This window comes from Strix aluco, chromosome 6 (genome assembly GCF_031877795.1).
Source record: "Strix aluco isolate bStrAlu1 chromosome 6, bStrAlu1.hap1, whole genome shotgun sequence".
In the NCBI taxonomy this organism is placed as follows: Eukaryota; Metazoa; Chordata; class Aves; order Strigiformes; family Strigidae; genus Strix; species Strix aluco.
The window spans coordinates 12,251,962-12,270,989 of NC_133936.1; the positions used below are offsets into that span (position 1 = coordinate 12,251,962).

At 41.8% G+C, this 19,028-nt stretch overlaps 1 protein-coding gene across 13 annotated transcripts in view; it reads right to left on the bottom strand.

Annotated features, from left to right (window-relative positions):
• KALRN (kalirin RhoGEF kinase) overlaps nt 1-19,028 on the bottom strand; it is a 526,665-nt gene that overhangs the window by 332,666 nt on the left and 174,971 nt on the right. For all 13 annotated transcript variants that reach the window (XR_012623758.1, XR_012623759.1, XR_012623760.1 and 10 more), the window contains one exon: nt 16,901-17,015. Coding sequence is in view for 10 of the 13 variants with exons in the window: in XM_074828701.1 (XP_074684802.1) it covers nt 16,901-17,015 (115 nt within the window). In the remaining 3 variants the exon portion in view is untranslated. The remainder of the gene's footprint in view (nt 1-16,900; nt 17,016-19,028) is intronic.

The window sequence follows — 19,028 nt, forward strand, 5'->3', positions numbered from 1 at the left end:
TAGGTTGCTCGCTGCCTTCTTGTGTTTCTGTGTTATAGCTCAACTCTACCTTCATTTTTTTTCACCTGTAAAATGGGTGTTACCCTACTGTCTTTATTGAGGTAATGCATTCTTCCAATGAATGTATTATATTTGCCACATTTTCAGACACAGGTAGGATGCATAATTGCAGGAGAACTACAAATTGCAGACAGCCACGGTTGCTTCATGGTTAATTCACAAAAGCTTAAGAGAGATCACTTAATAATCTAAGCATGTGCTTATTTACCCATGCTGGGCTATATTCTCTGTTACACGTGTGCTGATTTTATATAGGGAGCAATTATTGCTCTATACATATGCTTATCTAATTGTACTGAATACACATGCTTTATTAAACTCATAAATGAGCACATTTATGGGTCTATGTGAAAGTAGAGTCCTTCATATTTTATTTATAAAGCAGGACAATAGAACTGCATTGACATAGAACATCCATTTAATTCAGAGGATTTAGGGTCGTCCCACAGATTTTGCTATTTTTTGCCAGAATCAAAGCTTTTGGGTTTTTTAATTAGATTTCCAGCCCATCTGCTTGCAGAGATAGCCTTGACAATATAAACTAATGCACATTTGTCTTGCTGAGTCTGCAGCCAGTAGAAAGAAACAATGAGACTAGGAGAACAGTGATCTTGCACCCTCCATCTTATTGGGGTGTTAACTAAAAAAACAATTTTGACTGCCTAAATACCAGGATTTTTAACTATTTAATTGCTGTTAATTTTGCCACCAAGCCTGCAGATAAAACATTTGTCAACACCCTGAACTATTCACATAAGCTTTTGCCTGTTTTGATGACCATGCTATACAATTCAGGCTGTCAATTAGGACCAGGCAAGTACCTGGCCAAATAAATACGTCTTCAATTTTAGTCAAGGATTTTGCTCCTTTTTTAACGTGTGGAGCAAAAGCATTGATCACAGCTTAATCAGACAACTAGTACTACAAGCCTATAGTGGAAAAGATTGCAAAACCACAATTATTTTGGATTTGATGTAGAACCCACAGGAGCACTAGCCTAATACATAATTTCAAGTGCTTTATGGTATAAAACTAAGGAAAACAGATTAAAATCTCTGTTGCTATGACATGCTTTACAAACAGCATAGAAAATATAGCTCAAATAGACTCAGACTTTTTCCCCCCACTTGAAAATAATAAGAACACTGCACTGATCTCTTATGAGAGTGATATTATACCAATTCATAGTACTTCAATGCTAAAATCACCCACAAAACTAACGACTCTAAAAAGAACTGACGGTTCCCGTATCTTCTGTAATTACTGATTCCAAACTGTTTCAACCCTCTTTGATATAAGCTCTCCTAAAACCATTAACAATGTGTGTTTATGTCCATCAAGCAAGCTCACACAGGTTGTTGATATCTGAAAATAGAGAGATAAGATTGAGTCAGAGTTTATGACAGTGGTTGCTGCCTGAATGATCACATTGTGGGGATGCTGCATGGATGCAGTCATACTCCAATACTGGGTTTTGAAAGGACAGCAATGTTCAATGACCATGCTTCTTTAATCCTATGGTCTGTCTGATAAAAATGTCTTCCATCTGGTTCCTGTTTGTATGGTTGTGCCTCACAATATAGGGAGCTTGATTACAATTAAGATGGTGCATGAAGCACATGTTTACACTTGCTGGATATAGATGAACTTACGTACGCACTTAACTGCTTTTCTGGAGGAGCATCACAGTACTTAAACAAGAATTAGGAAAATAACATGGGAAGTAGAATCCTGCAGGCCAGGCAGGCCTTTTACTGCTTTGGTTGACCTCTTGCATCAATTTCCAATTTTATTTTAGTAAATTAATGTGTTATCCTAAAAAAGCATTGATATCTTCCTTCCATTCGTGACTAAGCGGTTATGGTGAATGCATGTTTCCACCTTGATGATTTCCTTCTTATGCCCCTGGCAATTTACACAATGAATAAATATCTTGTGTCACAAGATGTAAGAAAGTTGTGGAAAAGTCCTAGGCTTGGTGAATGGCTGTCCAGAAAGACCCTCTCTAGTCTGTTATTTTGAGATACATTTCTTCCTTGATTCTGTATGCAGAGTGGATATATATTTCCCATACATTCAGATTCTGTTGAAGTCAGCTGTAGCCCGGAAGAACCAATAGATGAATCCTGTGATTTTCATAGGAGGCACCTATCAAAGGTAGGAAGAACTAATGGTTTGATAAATCTATCCAGACCCACTCATAAAATTACCTGATCTATTAGTGTTTCCAACCACTTTCAAATCCGCTAAAAAAAATCCTGTTCCATAATCTGGTGATAATCACTTCTTGGCTCTTCTCTCTGCCCCATCTAATTAAAATAGTTTATCATTAGCTTTGTTAGAACTTAACCAATACTTGAATCTATGCGATGCAAAACAAAGTGCTCCGTACATTACTTTTAACATTGGAAGAACAAACCTACATTATAAGAATACTATCATAACCTGTTTATCATCTTTCATTCTGAAGGATCTTAAAGACCTTTGCCATGAGTAATCAGGTGTTAAATAAAACTCATTCTACGATCTCCTTCTATGACAGGGTGACCTGCTTATTGGATGAGGAAAAGGCTGTGGATGTTGTTTACCTTGACTTTAGTAAGGCCTTTGACACCATTTCCCACAGCATTCTCCTGGAAAAACTGGCTGCTCGTGGCTTGGATGGGCACACGCTTTGCTGGGTAAAAAACTCGCTGGATGGCCAGGCCCAAAGAGTGGTGGTGAATGGAGTTAAATCTAGTTGGCAGCCGGTCACGAGTGGTGTCCCCCAGGGCTTGGTTTTGGGGCGACTCCTGTTTAATATCTTTATTGATGATCTAGATGAGGGGATCGAGTGCACCCTCAGTAAGTTTGCAGATGACACCAAGTTGGGTGGGAGTGTTGATCTGTTCAAGGGTAGGGAGGCTCTGCAGAGAGATCTGGACAGGCTGGAGCAATGGGCTAAGACCAAACTGCAAGAGTTTCAATAAGGCCAAATGCCGGGTGCTGCACTTGGGCCACAACAACCCCCAGCAGCGCTACAGGCTTGGGGAGGAGTGGCTGGAGAGCTGCCAGTCAGAGAGGGACCTGGGGGTGTTGATTGACAGCCAGCTGAACATGAGCCAGCAGTGTGCCCAGGTGGCCAAGAAGACCAATGGTATCCTGGCTTGTATCAGAAATGGCGTGGCCAGCAGGGACAGGGAAGTGATCTCGCCCCTGTACTTGGCACTGATGAGGCTGTACCTCGATTACTGTGTTCAGTTTTGGGCCCCTCACTACAAAAAGGACATTGAATGACTCGAGTATGTCCAGAGAAGGGCAACAAAGCTGGTGCAGGGTCTGGAGCACATGTCATACGAGGAGCGGCTGAGGGAACTGGGGGTGTTTAGTCTGGAGAAGAGGAGGCTGAGGGGAGATCTCATCGCCCTCTACAACTACCTGAAAGGAGGCTGCAGAGAGCTCGGGATGAATCTCTTTAACCAAGTAACAAGCAACAGGACAAGAGGGAATGGCCTCAAGTTCCACCAGGGAAGGTTTAGTCTGGATATTAGGAAGCATTTCTTTACAGAATGAGTTGTTAGGCACTGGAATGGGCTGCCCAGGGAGGTGGTGGAGTCCCCATCCCTGGAGGTGTTTAAGAGTTGGGCTGACATAGCGCTTAGGGATATGGTGTAGTTGAGAATGGTCAGTGTGAGGTTAATGGTTGGACTGGATGATCTTCAAGGTCTTTTCCAACCTAGATGACTCTGTGATTCTGTAATACTATGCTTTAGAGTATTTCACTGAACAACAAAAGCAGAGGGAACTGCCTTTTTGTACTGGACTTAGACAAAGAATAAAATACACCCCAGAAGATCTTTGACAATTTCCTTTGAAAAGGAACTTAATTCTTGGCCACGAAAATGAGAAATATGAGAAGAAAAGCAAGGACTTAAAAAGCTATGTGCCAAAAAATGTTCACAGGTGCAGGAATTAGACTTTTAACAAAATCCCTAATTACACATCTGACTTTTGGCATCTTTTCAAGGCAGCATGAACACAGTTAAAGTTCTTTTGTGCATTTGTGTCCTCCCACAAAAAAGGCAAAAATGTGTTTTCATTTGTAAAAACAGTTATAAATCAATTACCTCTACGTGGGCAAAGCACAATATTGGCAAGATGGACTTCAGCTTCTGGAAATACTGACTTGTCACCAATTTTAGAAGCCCAGAAATGGAGATCAAGACAACTTTGCACTGGTACTGTATCCCATACATTTATTTGATTTATATTGCTCCACTTTCTGTACCTTATTCAAACATGTCTGCTGTAATTTTCCAAGTGCCACTGGGAAGGTACAAAATATATAATATATATTATAACACGAGGACAATTAACATCTTATTCACTAAGGCAAATATTTCTAAACCTAGTGTCAAAGTTAGAGCAGATGGATCCTCAAGTGGCCTCTTTCTCAAAGGTACTGAGTTGATTTTACCTAACAAAAATGTATGCCTTTTTCATATAATTAGTAGTGCCCAACAAGTCATCAGAAAAGTGCTGCCGATGCTAATATACCACAGATGCAATTTAACAGTCCATAAAACTACAGAGATGAAGTGTCCTACAGAATTCATTTCTAAATGAAAATCCCAGGAAACCTTTTTAGCTGATCCTATTTTCCTGTCACCTACCACATACCATCTGACACTGCAAAATCACTGGGGTGGCTGTTCTGGAAATTAAGGAGAAATTGAGATTTCCAGTAAGCCTGGTAAGTGTGGAATGATATAACAGTTGAGTTCTGCCTTGTGAATGGAGAAGAAAGAAGGCCTAAAAACCCTGCACATATTGCTTGTGTATTTGGTTCCTAGTCTAACAGTTCATTAACAAAGCAGAGCTTCCAGACATTCTTCCTATGGGTAAGACTGTCTGCTACTTTCCTATGTACCTGCTTTTTAATTAGATTTTGGAATGGAATTGCAGCTCCTACCCACAAATTTCCAGTGGGAAGCAAAATCTAAACTAATCTGTGATCCCAGAGATATTTGCTTCTCCAGATGCAGTTTCTGAACTAAATTACAAACGTTGTAGAAACAGAAGAATGGAGAAATAAGGGGACATAACCACAAAATTGGATGTGATTAATCAGTGTTATAAGAGTTCAGTTCTGTCTTGAGAATGGAGGAAAAAGAGGTCTCAAAGAAAAATAACAAATTGCCTATTTGATTAATTCTTAGAGTAACAGTTTATTAACAAGGCAGCATTTCCAGCCATTCTTCCTATCCATAAGATCACCCATTAGTTTAACAGGTACCTGCTTTTTATTTAGATTGTGTTTTGGAATTAACAGTTCTTCTGTAAGTTACTCTACTCCCTAGACTCGTTGCATGGCAAAATGGTATATTTGTGATGAGATGCTTTTATCAAGTGCATTTTCTAAGGTCAGGAGGTGGCACAGTACACAGAGAATTTCTTATGCAGAGCTCCCAAGTCAGTACTGGGAAATGCAACTTTAAAGACCCTGCTTCCAAGAAATGAGAGGTCGAATCAGTGCGTACTATTAAAGTATTTCCACCTCATGCAGCATAACTATAACAAAATCACTTAAGGTTTTCTATCGTCTTCTATCCTCCTATCTTTTCTTTCTGTCTTTGTAAAAATATCAGCTAATTTTGTTTCCCAGACCTTTGTGAGGTGTCTCCTGTATGGACTGGTAAATTCAGGTTATACAGTTAAATCAAGGGAGAACAGAACTCAATGTTGAGTCCAGAACTAAAATTCAGGAATTTGTGTGTCTTCCCTGATGTTCCAGCATGGCATCTACCTTAGTGCAAATGTGAGCTAAATGGGTGGCCTAAATTAAACCTGAGGCTCTCATCTGATTACCATCTACAAAGATCACAAAAGACACAAGCAGAGCTGCTAATAAACATAGTCCTCAGATGGTGGTCTAAGTTGGCTGCTAAGGCTACTGAAAAGGAAATGCAGTTTTAGTCTCCAATTAGGATTCACTCACAATAGAAAAACAATGGAAGGAAAAATTTGTATTGCTGCATTAGTAGAGGACTTTGGCCTCTAGGGCAGTCTACTGCTGAATCATAGAAGATTGAGATAGAAGAGACCTATTAAATCATCCTGGCCAGGGATGTTGTTGGTACTTTGCCAAGAAAGAATAGTAATCAGTACCATAAACCCATCTTTCCTGCAGCTAATCTTTCACTAGCATTAAATTAAAATGAAAATAAAGAGGAATGGTAGGAAACTATTTTAGAGGTATAGTTTATACTAATATCATTTAAAGAATATTTGAAATATGGAATACAAAAGTCTCCATCCACTATTACTGATGGTGTGCCTTTTTCATGTGACATACAGATGTTCAAATAAATAAACTAACAAACTTAACTCATCCTTCTAGTAAAAGACTAAGTGCTAATATCACTGCACAGATATTAAAGATTACCAGTTCTTCTTGTATTCCCATGGGAAACAGGGTGATAGGAGAGTTACATCATATCAACATTACACACACCTTTGAGTAGTGCACAGGGAAGGCGTGTGAAAGCAGCCTGAGTTTGGCGGGCGACGAACTGCTGCTGCTGTTAGAATTTTCAAAGAGAGATGCAATTGTTCTACAAAGCCAATGCTCTACACTACAATTTCTATTCAATGACTTTAACCAAAATGACCATTCAGCAAAGGCAGCCCTTGTAAATACTGCACTGAGCTTACAGCAGGTTCCTCCTTTCTCTTGTTTGCACTGCTGTGGGGATATAGGGAAGAGGTGCAGGATGTTACCCTGAATGCAGCTGCAGGACAAGGGAAAGCTGTTTTGGTGCTTTGGCTTTGTGGTGAAGTACCACAAAGGAACTTTCTAAAATATTACATCCCTGGAAAACTCTCCAAAGACTAAGGTTTCTCTTTAAACTTAGACATAAAGCCCTGCATAAACAGGCAGGGAAGCCAATGCCCCCTTCTTAATAGTAGAAAAGTACACTGTGGCACATGTTGCAGACCAGACAATATGTGCCAAGCGAAAAGCATGTTCAAGTTAAACTTTTCTGCCTTTTCTTAGGGGGGAAGGAGAGATTCTAGAATTATTTTGCTTATTTATGATTTTATTTCATGTTAAGGTATTTCTTTCTCTCTTTTTTTTCTTCTTAATCGAAGTAGCCCAACAGCCTCACACCACATAGTTACATTTTGCTGCACACAGCATTACAGGATCTACAGGGAATTCTGCAGCAGTGCCAGGATCCACAAGGAAAACATAAAATACCACAGACTGACTTGGTTAGGAGCACCTTGTGGAAAATGAGAAGAAACCATTGATGAGATTTACAACTGTCTACCAAACTTGGATACCAAGTCCCTTTGCAAACAGCAGGGAATTGAGCATCCCAAGCTCTGAGACAAATTTTGCCAGTCCCAAACCATACTTTCCATGCTATAAGAGCATCAGCCTGCTCAATACCATATGTTACCATAAATTGGTCATTGTTCTATTTTAGTATGATCCAATTTTTAATACCATAAACTCGCATGCACTTTTATGAACATGGGAACTGCCAAACCTTTGGTAGTGGTTTGCACGTTGATTCTCTAATGTTTTGTAAGAAATTTGTCTCTTATATGCTCTGGAGATAACCCCTCTACCTCCAGTCTCTAAGAAGGGGTGAGTTCAGACCACCTTTCCCTCTCTGTAGACACTAATTAGGTCTCTTTCCTTGATGCAGCTGTCTATTCTCATTAAATCTCTAGGACTTTAATATTCTTGAGAGTCTTCTCTGACAGATTTGTTTTAAACAGTGACTGACAGCCCAATTGCGTAAGCTTTTTATCATTTGGAGACAAGGCTAAAAATATATTCCTGAAAACATATCTTCAGTCCCACCCAAGCTGTGCACTTGGGAATACAGACTTTGGAGCAGCATCCACAACACTTGCATCCCTCTAATGAGAATAAGGACCAGGCAGTCTAGACTGAGACAACTCCACTTTTGTGTCTCCCATTATTTGCTCCATAATTGGCACACAGTAAAGGTCTCATCCATTCTCCATAGGAGTTTAGAAGAGCTTTCCATTGACATTAAGATACCTTTGACAATATTCGCATCACAAAGCAGACTGCAAAGCACAGCAGTTGTTTTCCTGCTCCTAATGACATCCATGAAGAGGGTGGCATAAGATGCTTCCAAATTACAATAATTTCTAAGAGCGAAAAGGATGTAGCACATACTGGAGTTACTGATGAGGAACACAAGCACCCATGCTGGAATGAGACAAAAAACATTTTACAGTCTCTGCAAAAACCGTAGGAAAGAGATCACCAGAAAGAAAAGTTAGGATTGGCTAAACCGCTGCATATTCCGCTGACAGCTTCAGGAGGGAACTGTATGCGCCTGGTGTCGGCTCTGCTGCCAGTGTGCCGCTCCCACAAAAGGTCTCAGTTTGCTAATTTTAACTCTTTTGAATTACTGCTCGCATTAACGCAAACCTGCCTTCTCCATGGAAGTCTCCAGGTCACTGCTGGCTGGACCTCTCAGAGTACCACAGAGCCACAAATCTGATGGTTAAAAAGCCCCCAAGGAGCATGCAACAGCTTTAAACCAGCACTAGCACAGAAAAGGCCAGAGAGGGCAGCATGGCAAAGTGTGCTGCAGAGACTTACAAACCACTTGTCAGAGAGCCACTGAGGAAGAGAATGGAGAAAATGATGCTCTGCATAAAATTTATAGCAGACTGCGGTGCCCACCAGCTCCCTCACCAGTGTACGGGTGCAGGATATATCCTAGTTTATAAATTTCTGCCTTTTCTTCATCACCTCAGCTCCTTCTTCCAGGCAGCAAATGTCGGTAAAATCAACATGCAAAAGCCATTTAGCAAGGAGGAACAATGCTGATCTAATCCCCAGATCGAGGGCTTTGGATGGAGCTCAAAAAGCAGAGTGCAGCAGCACAGCTCTACGTGAGACAGCTCAGGGGATGGGATCAGGCCCCAGACCCCACCGGCATCACTGGGTCATGGCAGCTTCTGAATCCTAGCAGTGGCGGTGTGCATGGTGAGGGGGTTTGTTTTGCTGTTTTCTCCAGATTTGGAGGAATCCAAGCAGAATCCTTCCCAGCCCAAACCCCGTTGGAAATGCAGTCACACACTACCTACAACATCGCTAACAAAAATACAGCGACACAGAGAGCAGCTGCACAGGGCAGGCACCCTTCCTGTGTGGGACAGTCAAAGATCAGCAGCCCCCAGCCCATGCCAGGGAGCTGAGCAGCATCGGAAGCTCCTCCAAGAAGACAGCTGTGGTTTTCTTAGTGCCTTGGCAAAGCTCAGACTCCTGTGCCATCAACCCCTCAGGACACCTTGAGGAAGCACAGCTGATGCCACTGCGTGAGGTCACCATCCTTACAGGAGGTGGTTGTTTCCAGGTCAGCCCCCCCGGCCAAGCCTTTGGCAGAAAGCACTGCCACAGGCATCTCTACCTCTGCTCAGAGTGTTTTAGGAGCCCTCCAGTTCCTCCTCTCTCAGTGAGAGAGAAGCCAGGTGAAGTGATGCTGTGGAGCTACAGCTCAGCAGCAGCAGCCTGTTGGCTATTTTCTGTGCAGAGGACCTGGGAAGATGGGGGCTGTGGAGAAGTCCTCCACTCGCCACCGTCCTGGCTGCTCTGAACTTGCAGCCTGAATGTCCTGCCTGTGGTGAGGAGAAACAGCCCACAGCTGGGAGGTAGGGCTGGAGCAAAAAAGGCCAGACCAGTAAAACCAAAAGGCATTGGACCTGATCTGGGTAGAGACACTTGCTTTGATGTCTGGGAAGAGCGCAAAGTAAAACAGTGACCTTTTATTTCATTGGATGTGTCCCCTCATTGAGCCCTATCCACTGACTCCACTGAAGAGGTCATGACTGAGCTCTCACTGGGCTGGAAAAACAGCACAGTGCCAGGAGAAGCAACTTCTCTTCCAGACCTGTCAATTTTCTTTGTAGGTTAAACTTGGCCTGTAGGGCTACCGCTGTAATCCTAAATCTTCAAATGGGTAACCTGCTGGAGAATCTTTATGTTGGAGACATTAGATGAACCAGAAAGAACCCAATATGACTTTGAAATCTCAGCATGAGTCTGCATGGTTATCAGTAAGAGAAAACTGGACCCCCTACCCTACCCTGTAAAAAAGAACAATTGCCTTGGAAATAATTCAGACACAATAAATGAGGGATTCCTTCATATTAGCTGTTTTCAATTGCAGATTTATAGTCTAAAATTAAGCAGATGTTGAGTGTTGAATAGAATGCTTAAAAACAATGGCATGTTGAAATCCTAGTTTCTCTGCATGTGGCAATCAGTAATTTCAATTATTTACTGGAATATAATTAATATATAATAAAATGGAGCAAGCTACTACTTTAGGAGTAAAGAAATATTGAAGAAGTTAGTGTGAAAAAACAGTAACAGATTTTCATGACTTCCAAAATGGTGCAATTATTTTTGGATACAAGATAGACAACTTTACAAAGGGATTTGCAAAGTATTTTCTATGTCCTTTAAGGAATGTATTTCAAATAAGAAATTCAGTCTTGAAATACCATCAACCTTTATTTATTTATTTGAGTCCCTGAACTCATGTTCTGAAACAAGACAAACAAATCTCCAGGAGTTTGTCTCAATATTAACATTATATTGCTCTCATTTGCCTCTATTTCACAATAGAGAGAAGAGAGATACTTCTGCTAGAGCAAATAGAAGATACTGGTAATCACTGGCAGAAGGGATACGCAGAGCCCAGCTTACCCTGCCTTTTACTAGCCTTTAGAAGAAAAAGGCTACGTGGGCTGTGCAATTCACAGTACATTACCCACAAACCTCCGTATCATGCTATTTGTGTTGTTCGGCACAAAACCAGTCTGAAAACACTTGCACTGTTATCCAGCTGGAAGGCAGAGCAGGGCTCCGCAGCTAACCAAGCTGGAACCAGTCTGAGAGCACTCTCAGCTCCCACAAGGGCAGAGGAAGAGAAGACATTTGCTTTAGGTCCAGAGCTGTGCAAGATCAGTCCTTAACACTATCCAGGAAAACAGCAACAGGCAATGAAAGCAGGAAGTCATTTGGAAACTGATATGGAAAGCCTCTACTTACCTTAGGTTTGGACTCATTTTCAAAAAAATTCCAGAGATTAAAAATAAACAAACATGGGAAATTAAAATCTTGTACCTATTTAAAACTCCCCCACAGATTTATATAAAACACTACCATGAGAGCTGGAAAGGCTGTTTTCATCCCTCTGCTGCAAGACAGGAGCGACAATACCTGGGTCATTCCTGATATGCCTTCTAACAGGGTATCCAAAATGGAGATGCTACAGAAACCTGCTTTATTTCTTCACTCTATGATTATAATCTATTTCTTTTTGTCGCGTTTGCCATATACAGCAAGACCAAATTGTTTCCTGTGCTCAGTGTTGCATACTGGATTGCAGTCACATAACTCTTACTTTCCCTCTCTTTAACCCAAGCATCCCCAACACCTTCAATCTTTTCTCATAACTCCTGCTCCCCATGCTCTGACAGCTCTTGTTGCTCCCTCTACACTTCTAGGAAGTCCACATTTTCTAGCAGCTTCTGGTAAACAGGGGAGCTTGCTGGGCTGGCAGATGTAGATACTGAAGAATTTTGACATCATTTATAACCACTCTCCACTTATCTAGGAATAAAATGTCTCAAAAGGTCATTACCACAGCTGGAAAGAAATCAGAGATCCTCTTTGGAAGAGCTGATCTCCAACAAGAGGCGAACATGTAACTTTGTCCTGAGGTGGTCAGTAAAGGGATACAGGAAGAAAAACAGTGATGTGGTCAGAAGCCTTTTAGTAGGACAAGGTAAGACCACCAACTCTTTCCACAGAAGTCCCCCAGTCCTTAACAGATGGTGATAACAACATCACATACCAATACCATGTACAATGCACACTGGATCTGAACTAGCTATCCAGTGGCAAAAGGCTCTTAAATTCACCAGCATTCACATCAGTTATATACTCCTAATGACCTTCTTTCTCCAAAATACACTTACAATTTTTTTTTTTAAATCAAATTATATCTGAAGAAAATACTAAACCTCCATTAGCCTCATTAGCTTCACTTAATTTTTTACTGTGGTATTTTGATAAAAGTGTATGGTGGAATAATTATCTCATAGATGGCACCAGATACTTAGTTACTAAAATTAGTATGAAGTCCCTAGTGTTATTCTTAAAATACATGGTTATTTCTGTAGATCTACAATAGCCTCCAGAAAAAAATTATCCTCAAAAGCTTCTTTTGTGCTAGGATCATGTAACAGAAAGTAGAGCTCTAGGGTTTAATTCCTATCAATCAACAAAATGAGTTTCACACTACTCCCGGCTAGAGGAGCTAATATACACAGTACCACAGGTCATCAGAGAAGAACTTAAAATAAATCCAAGAGTGGGAGAGTATTGCTACATTTTGCCATCGCCTGTATTGTTCTTCTAATTTTATAAAGCCCCAATCGCTGAACTAATTATTAGAGGCACTCAAGTTCTTTTACTGATCCTAGCACCTTTCATTGAACTTGGGCAGCTGTGAGGAGCTGTTCAAACACACAGGGCTGTCCCTTGGAAACATTTTGCTGCTGCTGTCAGCCCTGGATGTCCCCCAGAAGAGAGAAATATTTGAGCAGGTTTTTGAACAGAGGACAAATAAAAAGTAGATGTCTTTAAAAATACAGGCCTCCGAGGCATCTCAGGTTTCCCCCTCTGCAGCGAGCACAGAAGACTGCTTATCTTGGCTCCAAAACAGATTGATGTGTTCAGCCGGAAGATTCACTATAGCTGACAGAGAGCATTTCCTTCATCCTATTGCTTCACCATGCGAGGAGATAACTCAGGCTAATAATATTCTGTCTCCTTTTTATCCTCCTATGGCCTACGCATAACTTAATTCTTAATTCCAAAGGGCTCGCAGAGGAGATTGGCCTGGTGCTAGTTTCATTTATACACATATAAATCAAAACTCAGTCTACCAGAATAGATGGCACTGCACTGGTGTTAAAAAATAAAATCCTCAGTGAGGCCAGAAAATTCCCCCTCAGCTCCCTCGATCATAAACAACATGATATCCTAGATTCAGTCACGCCCCCCAAATTTCTAAACATTGCATCCCATTTAAATTTGCATGTAAATAGGAGCTATCCTGATTCACAAGAAATACAGCTTCGCCTATCCAGAAAGCATTAGCACACATGTAAAACAAGCAGAAAATGGCAGAGCGGTAGAAACCTGGTATCCGTGGCAATTATCTTTACTTCTAATGAATAGTGCCTTCGTTTCTTAGTAACTAATTATAGTGGAACTGTTCAGAGAAAAGGACCTTGTGATATGCCTGAAAGAACCAGTGTACAGCACCGAACCAGGACCACATTTGTCTACAGTGTGAGGTACCCACTTTCAACCTCCTCCTAGTACCCAAGACTGCAGGATCAGGCTTTTGAATCTTCCAGGACCCCTAAGTCACCCCAGGTACTGTGGACTGCAAGGTTACCATTTTGGAATATGAATGAACCGCGTTCTTAGATCTGAAGTCTTAACCCCCAAGCAGTGATCCTCAGCCACGCAGGAAACCCCACTGACTGCAGGCATCTGCCTGACCGCAACTCCCAGCTGCATGAAAGCACTCACTATTCCGCTCTAACTCAAACACACATTGCTGCTTTCAGAAAACCCACATTATTCTTCTGGTTTTGAAGAAGGAATTGCGGAAAGCTGAATCAGAAACTTTGAAAACTGCTGGCAAGACCCCAGTTTCACTTACCCTAATCTATCATCATATTTCATCACCAATCTCATACCTGCCCAAAACTCCCAGCAATGCACCACCTCTGCCCCCTCCATTAAGATATAAAACAGGGGTTAAGTGACAGATAGTATCAATGTGGACAGCAATCTGTCTCACTCAGAAACCACTGCACTGGGAATAAAGAATCATTATACTGGTGTCAATATGATAAATTACAGTCTCTTTTTTTCCTAAAGAAGAATTTCTAGTTTTTCAGCTAGCACAGAAAACTCTCTCCCTTTCAGCACGCTGAACATCAGAGCAGTTTCTCCTGACATCCCGTTCAGAGTCTCTGCTAATGAAAGTGTTTATCTTGGTGGATGGCTGATGCAGTTATTCATTACAGCATTCATCTTGGAATAAATATGAACTGGGAGCCAGTGATATGAAGTCAAACTGTTCCTTCCATATATTTGTTTCCAAAGAATAAATAAGTTTGAAAGCTCTGCTGGTTGCCCTTGTGAAAGTGACAAAATGTTTAGGAAAAATGAGTTTTCAGTGTTTTTTTACACCACACAGGTTACACAATCCCACATGCCAAACCCACAAAGTTTGTGGTCACGTTTCCCTCCTATGGTAGTGAGATCACAGCTGTGGTACCAGACAAAACAGGACTAGGAGGAACCTAAAGAAATTACTTTCTGATTCATCATCCCCTCTCCCTATCATTTACACCCATGCCAGAGGTTTGCCTGTAGAGTTATGGAGAAATTTAAAAAGAAATTAAACGACTCATTCTAGTGCTAATGGGAATCCATTAGAAATCTTTTCCTCATGTCCAGCCTAAGTTTCCCCTGCTTCAGTGTAACACTTTTGTTTCTTGTCCTAGCCCTATGAACCCTTCCCTTTTGCAGCATCACAACATGCTTTTGAAGATCCTTCTCACTCTTTTGTTCTCTTTGCAGAGCAACCTCTACACTTCTAATCCTTCCTTGACAGGCCGCTTTTTCTAGACCTCTGATCACTCTTGCTGCTTTCTGCTCCACGCCTCTCAATGTGTAATATGCCAAACAGGAGACAGTACTCTGCTTAATGTCTCCACAGAATCAATCTGCAAGGATCCTCGGGAAGCTGGTGAAAGTAATTCATGAATAGCCAGTCCCTCAGTGCTGGGCACATTTTCACAATGGGAGGTTGTACTGCAGAGGAAAGAATGTTCTCTGGTATAACTAGAGAGATGTCCTTCAAAGGCTTCAAACATCACAGCAGAACAAGGCTTTGCAGTGGGGACCAGGAGTGGGAATGCTTTTTTTACTGCTTCTAGAGAGACAAGCAGCTGGGTCTTGTATTAGCTCCTTCAGCATGCACCTCTGTCCCCCAGCTTCTGCATCATCAGAGAAAGATCACTGCTGGACTGATTCACAGTGAGGCGACCAAAAGCAGCAGCAAAGATTGAGCTAATCAATTTAGTTTTGTGAGAGTGGGGAACAGAAGGGATGTATCTTGCTATTACTGCTGCTTCCATGAGGGAAGAGCAATTAATAGAAAAGGTTGACATGTTAGAAGGTAATTTCTGCTGTGCAATTGCTTGCAACCCCAAGCAGTGTCATATCTTCATACTTGTGACCATGCAAAAAAATGATAAGATGTAAGGGAACAGTTTCATTACTGCAGCAGCTGGAGGGGGATTGCCAAGCCCTGGGACACGCACTCCCAGGGAGTGACCTACTGCTCTCTCAGCCCCACAGCATGCCCGTAATCTCGCTCACAATGTGGTTGAAAATAGAGCTGGCTAGAGGGAAAAAAGGGGACGGGGTGGGGAGAAAAGCAAACCAATTCAGCTTATTAGTAAAACCTTGATGAGCAAAAGGCCAATGCAAAAAAAAATGCATCGCCAGAGGACTTGTGAAGTCCAGGAAATGAGCACTGGCAGATCTGGCACATGTGGCTGTCTTTGCCCCTCACTCTCCGCAGCTAAGTGATGAGCCTCCAAACAACCCTCAACGCTCTTCCATACTTTGCTCTCTGCACATTGCATGTTTAAGGAACTGAGTGCATTTCCAAGACTTCCAGATGCAGCCAACCCCTCTGCCATTCAAGTGTTAACTTCACAAAAATATGTGCACTGTTTAACAGATCATATCCTGGGTTTAAAAAAGGAGCTCCTGGGTGGCACAGGATGTGTTATTGCAACCCTGAACATCCCTTCTCAGCCCCTCACTTGCCCTGGGATAACTTTCACCTCAATAACTGGTGCAGTAGTTATTGGGTAAGGATATTTGGCAAGCTGGAAAATAGGGAAAGGAAGCTGGATGAGGGCATACATAGTCTCATACTCTCAGAGGCATTAAACACTGGCTCAGAAATACCTACCTGGGCACTGAGCCCTATAAACTGTCTCCCAAAGCTTGCAAAAACAAACATGCACTGGCAACATAACTTTCCTCCAGCATCCCTGGGAAAGGGATGGGGACCTGCATGTTGGAGGAGGAACATGGGAACTAAGGCAGGGAAAGGTGCTGGTTCACATGCAGAACCATTTGAAATGCCTTTCTTTGAAAGCTTTCCCCTTAGTCCACCCACATTCCTCCCCAAGCCTGGAGAAAGCTCTGGAAAATGCTGGAGCAGGAAGATCTGCCTCCTCACCATGGCACAGGTTCTCTGCCCCAGCAACTACAGTCCCCTACTCCAGCTCTCCTGAACCTCCCACAAGGTATTAAAAAGCAACAGCAGACAGCAGGCTCTCTCCAGCTTGCTATATTTAACTGCAGACGTATAAGCACTCTCCTCCCTTTCCACTCCTCTAGAAGAACCACACAGAAACATGGGGAATGAGAGCTGCTCCTTGTTGCTGTCGCGAGCCTGAAGCCTGGGTTTGCTTGCACTGCCTCCGCTCTGGGGCTCCTGCGTTGCTGTGTGTGCGATAAAAAGCATCACAATATACACAGGAGGAGGAAGGGAACACTTTTGTTTCTCCATCCCAAGAACTGAAGTTACTAAATGTTAATACTTGGAAATCAGCAACTGCCAAGAACAAGTTCCCCACCCACCCTTCCACCCTAAGCTTTGAAGTGTTTTCTTTCTAGTTTTACCTTGGCACGCTGGCCAAATAAGTCACAAGTTTCCGAAGGTCTTCCTGCCTTATTCTGTCGTGATTGCTGCGGGCTGGGAAGGTCAAGACAGGACCACCTCGTTTATCACGGCCACCTGTGGAAAATAAAGGTTTGTTAGAAAATCAGACAGGAAGCACATGTCAAAAAAACTATGTGCACTGAATTGATAAACATAAATTACGGCACATTCAAGAGCCCATACACTCTTTGCAGCTTTCAGGCTTGCTTAATTGAGGAAGACATGCTTGCATTTGCTGGAGCTCCAAAGGGAGGAAATAAAAAAAAAATAAATTAAAAAAAAAACCCACACAAGGAAAATTGCTACTAGCATTTCTTCAGACTTTCACCTAATCCCATCAAATCTGATATAACTGTCAATCCAAGCAGGCAATGCTAATGAAATCCTACTGTGGGGATAGTTTTAAACTGGTCAGCACCAAGAAAGTGAAAGTATTTTTCACTGTGACACAGCACGTTACATCATTCATTGCCAGACAGTTTACAACGTTCCACCCGATAGGAGTGATGTATTCCAGTAATGTTTATGCAGTAAAATGTTCTAATCTATCTGGCAATTTGTTAGAAATTGAGATTTTGATTAGAAGTTCATGACTCCTATGCTTTCTATTTAGAGAGTGTTGTTGGCAATTGGAATGATTTTTGGTTTGTTTTTTTCCTGTAGCTTTCCTGTCTTAAAATCCACTCCTTTTAAACTGCCAGTGTCTGGCACTTCATCTTTTACAGCAATTGTCAAAAGGCTTAGCCATAAAGGAATGACTCTATCCTGAATTATACAATCACAGATACAGGGGTGAATACAATCTATTCTACAGCACCTTATTTTATCCTCTGCCATGAATAAAGTTTAATAAGCTTGAAACTGGAATCTAGTGCCTCACTCAATGTTTAGTTCTTTCTTCACATATTATCACAGGATTTTTTCAGGAACTGTGTGTTGTTAGACACATGTTTGCATTGTTATCTAGGAATAGAAGTAATAGTAAAACTACAGTTCAAAAAGCTAGCACAGAACTGCAAGGACCTTGTAAATAAGCTGTAAAAATGCAGATGACTTTGTGCTTTTCAGTGGAAAGTATAATCCCTTTAACAGAACTCTCAATTCTGAGAAAAGAAAAGTCACATGCTTCTCTGAACTAATTTACCTGGCCAACAAGAAGCAGCTACACAAGAACATGCACACTTCCAGCACTGATCTGTGCAGCATTATCTCGTGCAGAGCACAGGACGCCCGCGCTCTGTGAGGCCATGAATTCCATAATGTCCTAAACACCCTAATTCAGTAGGAAGAGTCCTAAGAAGCTCTGCTGGGGTACATGTGGAATAGAAAAACTGTCCTGCCTAACTTCCACACAAATATCTGTGCCTGATGTTTGCCCTTGGCTTCACACCATGAAGGTGAGGAAGGTCCATGGGAGTTCAGTGCCACCTTGGCTGATCCATGCCTCTGCCACATAGCATAAGGATGGGGGTGTAATGTAACAAGGATTCAGTTTACAAGGAAATAAGCTAATTTCTATTTTCAGACCTATATACATATATATGTATAAAAAAAATTCCTCATTTTAAGCACATTCTCCCTTCGTTGAGATTATTTCACACACCGTAACAATGCCAAAACCATTATATCATGCATGATGTGTCCAACAGAAAAGCAAGCCAGCCTATAGAATGGCAAACCAATGTAGTAACTAAAGCTGGAGGGAAATATTTTTTCAACACGGGAAGCTTTTCAAGGTTTTGAAAAATTTCCCGTCATATCAAGATGTAACCAAGGCTTTCAAAAGCTTCCAGATATTCACTGAAGCAGAGACCTGAACTTGAATTACATCCCAGAAGAACATGCTACCCACTACTCAGTCATACTCCCTCTCCTTCTCCATTCCCAGTTATTTAAATATTTCTACAAAGTGGAAAAGCACTAAGAGATGAGATCAGGAGACATCCAAGCCCACAGTTGTAATCCTCTCCCAGGATATGAAACATTCAGGAAGGGCCATGAGCTTCCCACAGCCCAGCAGCCCTGATCGCTCTGATGCTGCCCATTCACCTGAGCTTTATAAACCAAAAATTGTGTTTCTAGCCAGGG